This window comes from Capsicum annuum, chromosome 11 (assembly GCF_002878395.1).
Source record: "Capsicum annuum cultivar UCD-10X-F1 chromosome 11, UCD10Xv1.1, whole genome shotgun sequence".
Classification (NCBI taxonomy): Eukaryota; Viridiplantae; Streptophyta; class Magnoliopsida; order Solanales; family Solanaceae; genus Capsicum; species Capsicum annuum.
Window position 1 is genome coordinate 29165253 of NC_061121.1, and position 14563 is coordinate 29179815.

General features: G+C 38.0%; 1 protein-coding gene across 1 annotated transcript; it reads right to left on the bottom strand.

The window, feature by feature from the left end:
- Window positions 1–12329: 12329 nt before the first annotated feature.
- On the bottom strand, window positions 12330–12962 carry LOC107846567. Its single transcript, XM_016690923.1, has 2 exons — window positions 12645–12962; window positions 12330–12449 (listed from the first exon to the last, which is right to left on the bottom strand). Exons 1-2 carry the CDS (start codon window positions 12960–12962, stop codon window positions 12330–12332), a joined length of 438 nt encoding a protein of 145 aa, XP_016546409.1.
- Window positions 12963–14563: the final 1601 nt, after the last annotated feature.

Genomic DNA, 14563 nt, shown 5'->3' on the forward strand with positions numbered 1-14563 from the left:
ATTCTTTGACTTTGAGCTGATGATAGCAAGCTCTGAGGTCTACCTTAGAGAAATATATAGCACCCTGAAGTTGGTCAAACAAATCATCAATCCTAGGGAGTGGGTACTTATTTTTTGCTGTGACTTTGTTAAACTGACGAAAGTCGATGTACATTCTGAGAAAATCATCTTTCTTATGCATGAAAAGGACTGGAGTGTTGCATGGGGAAACACTGGGCCTGATGAATCCCTTATCTAAGAGATATTTCAACCCTTTTTTTAACCCTTTTAGCTCAGCTGGATCCATTTTGTAGGGCGGTACATCATCGTGGTGGGTGCCTTATTGCTATAGCGACTGCGACGCACCACTATCACGGTGAGCTGCTGGAATTGAAATCCTAACACAACTCAATCCTTGTTTAAAAAATCTGAAACTTTCCCAAGACATGCTCCTTACACCCCTGAACATGAATTACCTCAAAAACCTTAGTCTTAGGGTCGAGAAGACTTATTTAAAAATCCTCAAAGTTAAGAGGCCAAAAATATGACTAATTCCCCAATACTTAGTTAATTTTTCAGGATTTAAGCCTCTTATACATGCAAATAAGAGCTAAACTGAGCTAAGAAAAGTACGGGGTATTACAACCACCTATTCAGGAAGATCCTTTGAATGAACATGTTTAACATGCTGAATTCAGTACCTTTTTTACTATCTTGGCCCAGACTATGGCTGCTTGGAATAACCAACATGATGTTTCCATAACAAATTCAATAGTGGGCACAGTAGCAGCTAAGATTTGAGACTTCACTCTTGTGAATCCTCTATTATTTTCTAGATCCAGGTCTGAGGAGTATTCGCAGGAGTTTTTGGATGGTGTGAAAAAAGTGACAGACATCATGGGTGTTACTTCTAGTGAGAGTGTTGATTTAACTGCTTATCAATTGAAAGGAGTGGCTCATACTTGGTTTAAGTTATGGAAAGAGGTGTTGAGGCAGGGCCTATAAAGTTGGAGGACTTTGCTACGACCTTCTTGGATAGTTTTTTCAAACTTGAGTTAAGGGTGGACAATGTGTAGAAGTTTATAAATCTAAAGCAGGGTAACATAAGTGTAAAGGAGTACTCGCTCAAGTTTACCCAATTGGTGAGGTATGCTATATTTATGGTGGTTGATTCTAGGGCAGAATGAGTAAGTTTGTGTTTGGGGTCTTAAAGAATGTGGTTATAGAGTGTCGAGCGGCTATGTTGGTTAAGGAGATGAACCTTTCTAGATTAATGGTCCATACTCAGCATATTGATGAGGAAAAACTTAAAGAAAAGAAAAGAGAGAATAAGAGGGCCAGAGCTGGTAGCTTCATCTTCCCAAAACAAAGGTCTGATGGTGGGAATCATTCATAGTTCCCCCATAAATTTTGAGTTCCACCCTCATTTTCATCCAGTGCCCTAATGCCAAAGTTCAGGCAGGACATCAGGATAGGGCGCCAGGCTCTCAGACTCAAGATAGCGTGAATAGTAGTCACACCAATCTATTATAGGAGATGTGGTAAGAACCACCAGGGATAGTGCAAGGCATGTAGTAATAGGTGTTTTGGATGTGGTAATCCAGGCCACAAGATCAGGGATTACCTAGTGGTTGCCTAGAAGGGAAAGAATTTTCGTTAGCAGGGTTAGTCCAACTTTTGATCAGCTCTAGTAGGTCTCCTGACTCAGCAGGGTGCCACCTCCAGTGCCACCAATAGGTATCTTTAGAACTGACTTTACGCTCTTCAGGCTCAACAGGATCAGGAAAGTTCTCCTGATGTGGTTACGAGTACGTTACAAGTCTTCAATCTTTTATGTTTATGCATTGTTAGACCCTAGAGCTTTACTTTATTTTGTGACTCTCTATATGGAAATAGACTTTGGTGTCAGTCCCAAAATCTTAGCAAAACCCTTCTTAGTATCTACCCCAATGGGTAGTTTTATTATATCTAGATGGGCATACAATAATTGCCTGACCATAGTATCTCAGAAAGTCACTTCGGTTGAACTTATGGAGTTAGAGATGATTTATTTTGATGCCATTCTCAACATGGATTAGATCTACTCGTGCTATACCTCAATAAACTGTAGAAACAGAATAGTACAATTTTGATTTCTTAACGAACCTATCTTAGCATGGAGGGGTAGTACTTAAGTGCCTACAGGTAGATTTGTCTCCTATATTAAGGCAATAAATATGATATCCAAGGGTTGTATTTACCATCCGTTCAAGTTAAGAAGTCAAATTTTGAAACTCCGAGTCTGGAGTCATTTCCAATAGTGAATGAGTTTCCAGAGTGTTTCCCGAAGATCTTTTCGGAGTTCCTTCTAAGAGGGAAATTGACTTTGGATTAGATATCCACCCAGATACCCAACCTATCTCAATTACCCCTTATATAATGGCTCCAACTAAGCTTAAGTAATTAAAGGATTAGTTAAAAGATCTCTTAGATAAGGGTTTCATCAGGCCTAGTATTTCTCTATGGGGTGCTCCAGTTCTCTTTATCCAAAAGAAAGATGGTTCCCTCAAAATGTGCATTGACAACTAATGTCACCCAAAACTACACCTCAACTAGAAATATAATATGGTCGAATGCAAATATAGTATCCTACAGGGAAAACGTGAATAGTTTCTTGCCTTGATGTAATCCATAAGCAGTACAGGAAAGTAAATGGGGGGATTTTGTTATCACTTGCAAATAGTAAGAGATTCTTGAGTGCTGTTGAGTTGAAATCAATATGATACGAATGGTAGGTCTATGTTCCCCCTGGCTTCTCAACTATGTAGATTTCTCGTGATCAACCCAATTTTCTGTTGTTCTGCATGCAAAGCCTACAAGATAGGTATTATCTACTTCTTAGAAGATAAATTTCACCCTTTGGCTTGGTTATCATCGTGGGGTGTTGCCTTGTTTCCCCTTGATACAACCTCAGGTATACTTAGTTACTATGTCACTATCTTAATCTTTTTTTCCTAATTGCAAGCTTTTTGGTTATCAAATGGATGGAAATACAGGCAATCTCAAGATATTGCAACTACTTGAGGATAATTATTGTGAAGAAGGATTAAGATACATGCAGAAACCCTAGAATAATTGAGTCTCACTCTTCCTCAACATAGCTAATCTGCCAAGGTTCCCACAACCCTAGCTAAGGAGATTAGCCACTCATGTTTGTGTAAGATGATTATCAATGAAGAACATATAAAATCAATTACACAAGAATGGATAAATAAACTCCAAAGTCGTTAATTGAATTAAACCCTAAAACATCAAGAACAATTGTAAAAGTATGTAATAATGTGTAAAAGATCGTCACCACGCATCACCTAATAAAAGATAAACCCTAGGGTATTTATAGTCTCTCAAAATAATATAAAAATCTTGTTAAAAATAAAAAAGGTAAAGTTTATGTCGGTAGTCGGTATGACTCGGTCCTCACTCGTATCCTTAGCTTACGAGTTGTACCCTACCTTGTCGTATCCGTTTAAGTATCTGATCTACCCGAGGCTTTAACTATCTATTCAGCGCATGACTTTGTCTTATGATTCATACCTTAGTGTACGACTCATGTCTTTCATCCGTATTCACCTGGGACTTCTTCCTTTTTGAGTCTTGAACACTGATTTGTATACGACATGCCTATACGAGTAGTACTCAGACTTTTAACTCGTATAGCTCTGACACTTTAACTCCTGGATAGTAGCTTAGGTTCTGTCATGCTCATAAATTCTGCATATATGACTCATACCCTGGCTTACACTAGGGCACGCGAGTTGTATCTTCCTTATACTTGGATCCTTAGTTTGGCTTTTGGTTCTATTATTCATATAATTCAATATACGAGTCATATCGACTGGTTACGACTCAGATACTGACTCATATACTGATCAGAGTTGGTCTTTATCAGAGCTTTTTCTTATCTTTTTGTTTAAGTACCATTATAGACCTGTTTTACCTACAATTCACACCAAAATGCATCATATCCAACAAAATACCCTAAGTTCACGCATAAATTTGCGATTTTAAGCATCAAAAGTGTCGTGTTTCCATGCCACATCAACACTCTCAACTTAAACTTTTGCATGTCCTCAGGCAAACAAAACCAAATTACTAAGTTCTAGCGTAGAGCCAATGCTTAAATAGGAAGATCTCAAGCAAACCCATGACAATGATTTTGAGTTAAATTTCAATCTTATTGTTCCCCTCTTAATTTTTCAACTTTTCAACTCAAATTTGCGTGTAGCAGTTTAGCACATGTAGAAACACAAAGGAATTCGATGATGGCATTACATTAGCAATAGACACTTGGGCATAGAGATGCTTTACATTCATCAAACAATCTAGAAATATAACCCATGTGCACGTACAATTAATAAAATCCCATCCACTCTTCATAGATAGACTACTGTATTTAGGGATATACAAATGACTCTCTCTCACACAAAGAAGTACAATCGGTGTGTATAAAATACCATAAGCTTACCCTTATGCTCTTTTCCTAAGTTGTCAGACAATTACAGTGGGATCACTATAGGACTTCATTGGCTTGTAATGTAGGTTTGGGGATGGTATGATACGTATGGATATTTAAAGTGTCTAAGTCTCCGAGATACTATGCTCTTCACGGGGTCCACTACTTTTGACTTCATTTATTTCCATCCTTATGTCTCCCTTTTTTTATTCTAAGCACATTCCACTTGGTTCAGGTGTTTCCTTTTAGCATTTATTTTTCTAATTCTTTTTTTTCTATACCTTGTACTTTTCTTTCTTTTCTTTGCATCACACCTGTCCATGTTTCAACTATTTCCCTTGTACTCACTTTTCTTCGTTCTATCTTTTCTCTTATGCACCCTTATAATAAACACCATTAACATAGGTGATTTACCTGAGTTGAGGTGCATAGTGTCCACATGAGGACCCAGGCCAAAACAAGTTCATTATAAGTTAAACGGAAAGGTGATAAGTGTAACAAGAAAAATTGGTCTAAAAAGGCACAAATATTTGGATCAAGGGGATTTATCCCTTTGGTTAGGGCATTTTAGGCTTAAGTGGACTCATATAAAAGGGCCTATGATTACTTCCTACTTAACCATCCTAGACCTACATAAAATCAACCGAGAAAGTTCTAGATTCCCACATAATTGGGAACTCAGTAAATCTTACACACACTTGCACAGGGCTACACTACTAAGTACTAGTTATCCAACTATGCAATTGTTTTGTTCCAAACTATACTATCCCAAATCCTAATGCCATTATCAGATACTCAACAGTCTCACACAAATGTAGAAATCATGCAAATACTTGAACAAAATTTTTGAAGGGGTTCAACATTTTCAATCATTTTCGATTTTTTCAACACAACATGAACACCATTTTTCACAATAGCATTTCAAAAAAGTTAGTAGTGTTGTTTCCTCAATCAGAAAGTAAAACTCAAAATAGAATCAAAATCTTTCAATACATCAGGAATAAAAAATTTAATCAAAATCCATCAATTATAATAAAAAATAAAAAATCTCTGCTGCCATAAGTGCGCTGATCTACTCCCTATCTAAGCTGCCCGCATCAAACTTGTAAGTCATAACAGACTTTTAGTTGTAGCTACATCTAAAAAATTTCAAACTTCTCCAAAAATTTTTAGTATCCCACCCCCAACTTAAGAATGTTGCACTATCCTCAGTGCTATAAATAAGATAGAGCAAGGATCATGGTTATACTTAGTTACTCAAGGCACTGAAACATCAATAATAGCATGTGGGCCCTCAGGTCGGGTCTCACTCTCATCAGTAACCATCCCATAAATCGAGAATGACTCAACAGAAGTTGGGGGCACAACATCAACCCCCTCAATAATAGGAACTTGAGCTCTCGACCTACCATCTCCCCTATCCATCTCTAGGACCCGTGTCTAGCAGTCCTGCTCATCCTGTATGCTATCAAGTCTGGATTTCTTACTAGTTGCTTAAGCTTTTTTCTTTTCTTTTCTCTTCTTTCTTCCTCGATCTCCTCAACCTGCACACCTACCAGGATGGCCCAAGTATTAGACACTTCAACTATAGGAATCACAGTCTCCACAACTGGCTTGACAACAACTGGACTCTCATATAGCTTTGTGACCATCTTCTTTATCTCTATAATCCCTGCTCAAATATTAGCAATATTGGATGCTTGTCGAGCACCTAACTATCGAGTAATCCTTGACTCAAATGCATCTAGGTGCCCTTGGACTCGCCTATTCTATGCCTAAAACTTTCGATCTATCCAACTTCATACTCCACCCTTCATGTAAGCTAGGTGGCACAGAATGACTGGCAGTGGGGTAATGGAAGTACCCACTATATCTGTGGGTGCAGTCTCAGTATGTGCACCTGCCTCAGTAGTCTCATCTGGAGCCGGGGTATCTGTCCAATCATCTTGTGGGAATAATCCCGCTATAGCATCTGCAACCTACTTCATAGGTCGGGACAGCGAGTTGCCTGCATCCCGGATCAAGCCAATATCAAAGGTCCTCTGGGCCTTAATCATCTTATTAATGTTGTGTATCTCCAACACTTTTACAGCTAAGCATATCTGAGTGATCATGAAGGTGTAGGCTAGCAGTGCCTTTTGATACCCAACAACCCTATCTCTCATCTCTCGGGCCAGGAACTCGCTAATATTGAACGGATAGTCGGCTATAAAACCATATATCATAGCTGCTCGGATCAAGATCAAGACATCATCTACAGTAGTTGGACACAGCTTGTGTCGGGCTAGTGTCCACCAAGCTTTACCCTCAAAGTTGAGGGTACCCTTTTTGATTTGTTATGAATTTCTGAAACCACCTGCAACCCAAGTGGCATGCTTACCATATGCAATTATCCTCTCAGCTATCATTTTATCATCAGTACCTAATGTGTGATTTGTGATCTTTCTCATCTCGGATATTCTGTAGTTTATCTCTTCGATGTTGGTTGGGGTCTAATATTTTGGCCCATAGAAAAATCTCCTGATAGTTCAAGGAGAGATATCAATATGCACACCTCAAATTATGAGGGAGAAAATAGGGTCACCTTCCTTCTACAACATGCCTATGGATATTGCCACTGAAGTTCTCCTTTATTTACGGCATAGAACTCACGAACAAGCTCATCATTGTATCTACCCAGTGCTCTCATTATCCAATCAAAACCATAGTTCCTAATTCTCTCTCCAAACTTGGGTACTTCAGACATCCCTGTAGTGGTCATCCTCCCCTACGAATATAGCACTCTCTTTATCTTACCACCCCGAAGATGAAACAACCCTGGGTTAAATATCTTCTACATGTTGGGGTACCTCCATCATTCAATGATGGACACGGGAGTAGTGGTCAATGTGAGTAGGAGGTCCTATCTGTCTATCAAGTTTGCATTTACCTTGAGACCCTGAGCATCACCCGCACTCTCCTCAACTAAAATCGAATCAACCTCATCATCATCTTCATCAACTAGCACTGGTGTGTGTGGAGGAGAGATAGTTGCATTTTTTATTCTTGGCCCCCTTGGTGGTGGTGATTTAGATTCTTGTAGAACTACTTTCTTTCCTTTCGACTTAGAAGATGCCTTTTCTTTGTTTGCAGCTTTCTTGGATGTAGTTCTATTATACTCTTCTCTACTTTTTTTAGATACAGAATCAAACCCAGATATACTGGTTTCCTTACTCTCGACTGGTGCTTGTTTGTTCCCCTTTTTAGCAACTATTTTGGAAGACTAAGCGTTCTTTGGAGGCATTTTCTTGTAAGTACACTAATATTAGTAACTAAGAAAACAAAAGAAAATAACAATTTAACATTAAAAGTTCAATGTGCTTGGTTTCAGTTGGGTACGAGTGGTAGGTACTGGTCGTACCCACTGGGTACAACTCGTATTCCCGAGTTGTAACCTAGATAGTGCATGACCTTTGTTAACTGTCCAGCTTACGACTCCTCTTTACCAGTCATACTGGCTGGGTACGACTCATGACTAACAATCATAAGATAGTCAAAAACTTTTATGGTATTATCATTCTTCCCAGGTGGGTACGATAATTGTGTGCGAGTCGTATGGTCTGGATACGACTCGTATGGTTGAGTCATATCCATTCTAGAACCTTGAATTTGTTAGATTTCTATGTTGTTAGTGGGTACGAGTCCTATTTATCACTCCTTTATCAGTGGGTATGAGTCGCAAGGAGTCTCGTATCCACTACAACATAAAAGTCCAACTTCAAAGTTTGACTCCGATGGAAATTGCCAAAGTACCCACTACTACTAGTAGCTATTTTCAGCATCTTAAACACAAAATCATATGTAAAAAACTATTTCCGAACCCTAGTTCTACTCCTATTCTCTATTTTCAACTCAAATAGCATAAATAATGTGTCAACAATTCATGAAATGAAGAAATTCCACTTCAACCAAGTTGACAATATCACATACTACTCCTTTCAACTTACATTATAGCAAAAATAAATTGGGAAACTTACTTGGTAAGTACAGAGCAACTTATTTCAATGTTGGGATCTTAGAGGCCTCAAATTCGAGTTAAAATCTCACTAGTTGACCGATTTGAGGTTATTGTAAGTGGGTTGAATTGAAAAAAAGTTGATTTTGGGGATTGAAGTTAAAAATTTAGGATAAACTTATGTGGGTATGAGTTAGAAATGTCGAGTGCTCTGTCGGGTCTCAATTTCCTCTTTTATTTAATTATTGGGTCGGGTCTATTCGAGAACTGACCTAGTAAGTCAGGGTACGAATTGTCTATACAACTCATACCCAAACTAATGGGTTATTTCTTTGACTCGTATGGTCATGGGATCTTACCTGGGTTCTGGAAGGGGAACGATTCTTGGACATGAACCATACCTAAAAGGTATGACTCGTACCGGGAGAGTATTCATTCTAGAAACTACTGTCTGATTTTGATTATTCTCCCATTCCAATACGACTCCTAATCATGAGTCGTACCATATAGATATAACTTGTAAAGAGCCCGTATGATATCTTTTCAACTTCTCTAGATTTTGTCTGCATTTTTTTATCCCTGCACATTGAACAAACACGTTACCTTATAAATAAAATAAGTATAAAAATATGGGTTACCTCCCACGGAATGTTTGATTTAATGTCGCGGCACAATGTGGCTAAGTTGGATACTCATATTTCACCAACTAGCCTCATGGGTTGCCTCCCATGCAATTCTTGATTTAACGTCATGACATGATGCAATTTCCTTGATTACTCAGACTTCATCAAAATCAATATTAGCTAGCTCCTTCACCTCTTCTATATTTCCCATATAGTGCTTACTCTGTGTCCGGTTACCTTGAACGGGCGTGCACCATCCTTCTTTAGTTCTAAAGGACCATAGGGATAGACTCTTGTCACAGTGAAAGGACCATGCCATCTTGACTTTAGCTTACTTGGAAACAAATGAAGTTTGGAATTGTACAGTAGCATTTGATCACCTTTTTCAAAAACCCTCTTCTCAATCTTTCGGTTATGATGCAACTTCATCTTTTCCTTGTAGAGTGCTGAACATTCATATGTCCGGAGCTAGAATTCATACAACTCATTGGTATTATTCAACCTCAACTTGGTTTCACCCTTCCACTCTAAATTCAGCTTCTTCAACGCCCATAGTGCCTTATGCTCAAGCTCAATAGGTAAATGACAAGCCTTGCCATACACCAACTGATAGGGTGAAACACCTATGGGGTTTTTGTATGTTGTGCGGTAGGCCCATAATGCATCATCTAAGTTTCTCGCCCAATCAGTCTTATTGGCATTCACAATCTTTTCCAATATGGACTTGATTTCTCTAGTGGACAGTTCAACTTGTCCACTAGTCTGCAGATGATAAGGTGTTGCCACCTTGTGATTCAAGCCATATTTTTTAAGCAGAATCTTGAATAGATGATTGCAAAAATGTGAGCCTCCGTCACTAATAATTACATATGCATACCTAATCGAGAAAAGATATTCTTTCTCACAAATGTAGTGACCTTTCTGCTTCATTGTTAGGAAGCATAATTGCTTCCACCCACTTCGAGACATAGTCGACAACCATAAGTATGTACTTCATGCCATACGAACTCACAAAAGGTCCCATGAAATCTATGCCCCTTACATCAAACACTTCTAATTCTAAGATAGGGGTCATAGGTAATTCGTGCCTTCTGGAAATAGTACCTTGTCGTTGACATTGATCACATGCGGCAGCATAGTCATAAGCATATTTGTATATAATCGGCCAATAGTAGCCGTATTACAGGATCTTGTGAGATGTGTGGGACCCTCCATGATGACCCCCAACTGGCGATGAATAACATGTTTAAAGTATGCTTATCATCTCCATTTCAGGTATGCACCTACAGATGATTCTATCTATATAAATTTTAAAAAGATAAGGTTTATTCCAGAAAATTTTTCTTACCTCTTGCATGAAATTCTTCCTTTGCTAATATAAAGATCTTCTGAGACTATATCACTTGCTAAGTAATTCGCATAATCTGTAAACCATAGAATTAGATCTTGAGAAATGCTAATATCTCTTCATCTGGAAAACTGTCATCAATCTTCAATCCTTTAGCAACCTTCTGCATAGCTTTCTTCTCTAGTCTAGATAAGTGATCCACAACTTGATTTTCTGTGCCTATTCTGTCTTTTACCTCGAAATCAAATTCTTGCAACAGTAGCACCCAACGGATAAGCCTCGAATTTGCATTCTTCTTAGCCATTAAGTATCAAAATGTCACATGGTCTATGTGCACAATCACCTTTGTCTCAATCAAGTATATCTCAACTTTTCAAAGGCAAAAACCACTGCTAATAACTCTTTCTCTATCATGGTATAGTTCTTTTGAGCAGGATTTAGTGCCTTACTTTCATAGTAGATGGGATCAAGGATCTTTTCTTTTATTTGGCCTAGTACAACCCCTAAGGCCAATCCTTTAGCATTACACATAACTTCGAAAGATGAAGACCAATCAGGAGACACAATGATTAGGGTAGACACCAACTTCTCTTTTAGGCTTTCAAAAACCTTCTTACATGCATCATCAAAATTAAATTTTACCTTCTTATCAAGAAGCTTGCAAAGTGGACTAGCAATCTTCAATAAGTCCTTGATATATCACTGATAAAAAACTGCATGCCCTAGAAAACTTTGAATTCCCTTTACAGAAATTGGATAAGGTGATTTTTCAATCACCTCAATCTTCTCTCGATCAACCTCTATGCCTCTCTTAAAAAATTTGTGCCCAAGCATAATTCTTTCTTTGACTATGAAATGGCACTTCTCCTAATTATGTACCAAGTTGCATTCTTCACACTTTTATAGAGATTTTTCCAAGTGATTGAGACAATCATCAAAAGATTCCCCAATAACAGAAAAGTCATCCATAAAAACTTCAATGTTGTCTTCCACCATATCGGAGAAAATTGACATCATACATCTCTGAAATGTGGTTAGAGAGTTACATAGCCCAAATGGCATTCGTTTGAATGCAAAGGTCCCATAAGGACATGTAAAGGTAGTCTTCTATTGGTCTTCTAATGCAATAGTGATCTGATGGTAATCGGAGTACCCATCAAGAAAATAGTACCATCCTCTGCCTGCTAACCTATCCATCATCTAATCCATGAACGACATAAAAAAATAGTCCTTCTGTATCCAAGCATTTAGCTTCCTATAATCTATGCATACTCTCTATCTAGTGACTGGCCTCATTGGCACTTTCTCATTCTTATCATTACACATAACAATTATTCCACCCTTCTTCAAAACACATTGAACTAGACTAACCCATTTTCTATCTGTAATGAGAAATACTACACATGCATCTAACCACTTGATGATTTCCTTATTAACTACCTCTTGCATAGGAGGATTAAGTCAATGCTGATGTTTGATAGATAGAACATAATCTAGCTCAAGCTGAATTTTATGAGTACACAAACCAGGTGGAATACCAACAATATCTGCAATGGACCATCTAATGGCCTTCTTGAAATTTTGCAACGCAAACAACAATGCTTCTACCTCTGACTGGCTGAGATCAGTTGTAATAGTAATTGGAAAAGTGTTATTGGCCCTCAAAAATGCACATTGCAAGTGAGATGAGAGGGCTTTTAATTCCAACATTGATGTTTCTCAAATGATGGATGAGCTGGTAGAGTAGTTCAATTCTTTAAATCTCGATCAGGCTTGTTTGATGCATAATTATAACCATCACTGCAATGCACTCACCAACTCCTCATACTCTTCGATACCTTCAGAGTCAAAATTCATAATCACAGCCGCAAGAGCTTCGGCATCAAGTATCTCTTATGTAGGAACAATGGTATCAAAACCATCATCACACAAAGTAACTGCATCAACATCTTGGAATAAATCTATCTCCTCATCATCTACATCAATCACAGACACCACTCTCAATTTATCAGGCTACTTCATAAATTTGCATACATTGAATGTCACATGTTCATCATTGAGTCGCAACATCAGAAGTCCTTTATCAAGATCAATCAACATCCTACCTATATCTAAAAATGCTTTTCCTAAGATAATAAAGACTTGAAAGTCCACTTCAAAATCTAATATAACAAAATCAGCCTAAAATATAAAAGAAGGCACTTTTACCAAAACATTATAAAGGATACCAACAAGCTTCTTCACTGTCCTGTCCGCTATTACTAGTCTCATAGTAGTTGGTTTGGGAGCTCCCAACACCAATTGTTTGAATACAACAAAGGGCATGAGGTTGATGCTAGCCTCTAAATCACATAATGCTCGAGTAAAGTTGAAAGACCCAATTATGAAAGTGCTAGGGTCCGCCTTCTTCTCTACCAAAGATCTAGTGACTACAACACTGTAATGATGAATATTGTCAACAGGTTCATAACTGACTATCCTTTTCTCGATGATCAAGTCCTTCATGAATTTTGCATATACTGGCATCTGCTCCAATACCTCTACAAGTGGTATGTTAATAGTTAATTATTTTAACATAGATAAAAAATTTTGATACTTACCTTCTTCTTGTTTCTTTCTCAGTCGTTGCGGATAAGGAGGAAGTGGTCTTGGAATGGGCTTTAATATAGGCTCTAAAGCCTTCTTCTCTCATTCATCCTGCTTGATGCTTCTCCCAATATCAATTGGCTTATTCTCACTCTTTTGCTCATTAGCTGTGGATACAAGTGGATTTGTAGTAACTTTACCACTCTGAGTGGTAATGGCTTGGCATTGACTATCATTTATGGGATTTACCACTGTATTACTTACAAGAGTGCCAGGTTGTCTCTGATTCACTACGGCTGACATCTGACCAAACTGTTGCTCCAACTGCTTGATTGTCATCGCATGTGACTCAACTTTATGGTTCAACCCTGACAAATCGTCTTTTATATTCTTCAAGCAATTTTCTTGACTTTCTTTCCCTTTTACCATCTTGGCTAAAAATGCCTCCATTATGGACTTTGTATCTTGACTACCTGGTGGAATATACTTGTCACTCTTCTCCTTGTGGTCATCCTTATGTCGCCAATCACCATCTCTATCTCTGCTCCTATCTTTATATCTATCATTATAAAAGTTTTGACCTTGATTCCCTTATCTTTGGGCTCAGAAATCTGCCAATATGCAATCAAAATACTTTACCTCTTCTTCAGATTTAATCTCGAATGGTTTGGAAGTAGATCCCTATGCCGTCACTGCATTCACCTTCTTAGCACTCATTGACTCAAATTATTTTGTAAGGAACCCAATATCTGTACGAAGTTGAGCAACCTCTTATACTACCATGTCATTTACTTCTCCATACGTAGTTGTTGCTCTAATTGCATATGTACCACCACCATATTTCAAATCTCGAGTATGCCATCCTCTGTTGGTAATCACAATATCATCTAGCATTTTATGTGTAGCTTCCCAGCGAAGACGCATAAATGCTCCTCCTAAAATAGTATCTATCATAGCTCTTGAGGTATCATTCAATGATCTATAGAAGATGTCAGACAAGTTAGATTCTCTGATTCTGTGATTTGGTACCATGCTTAACTTCTTCTTAAATCAAAACCATGCCTCATATATAGACTCTGCACGTAGCTATCTTAAATTATAAATTTCATCTTTCAATTGTAACATCCATGCAGGAGGTAAGAATTTGCTCTGAAATTATGTCTTTAACTCATGCCAAGTAATGATAGATCCTTTTGGAAGTTCCCGTAACCATAAATATGCTTCTCCGGTCAAAGAAAATGGGAACAACCTCAATCTTAATGGTTTTTTATTTACCCCTAGAATATTATAATTTGTGCAGATGCCAAGAAAATTTCTAAGGTTCATGTTTGCATCATCCTTAGAATCTCCCTAAAACACACCCTTCAGATTTAGCAATTGGACCATATCACTAGTAATATCAAACTTCACATTAGGGGCTAAAAGAGGAGGAGCAATGTCTCCAGACTCCGTAGGCTTTACATAACCCAGATCTTCATCATCTTTCTCATATGGGTCTAAGTGTTGATATGTTGGAATAAATGGAGCCCTGCCTCTCTGAA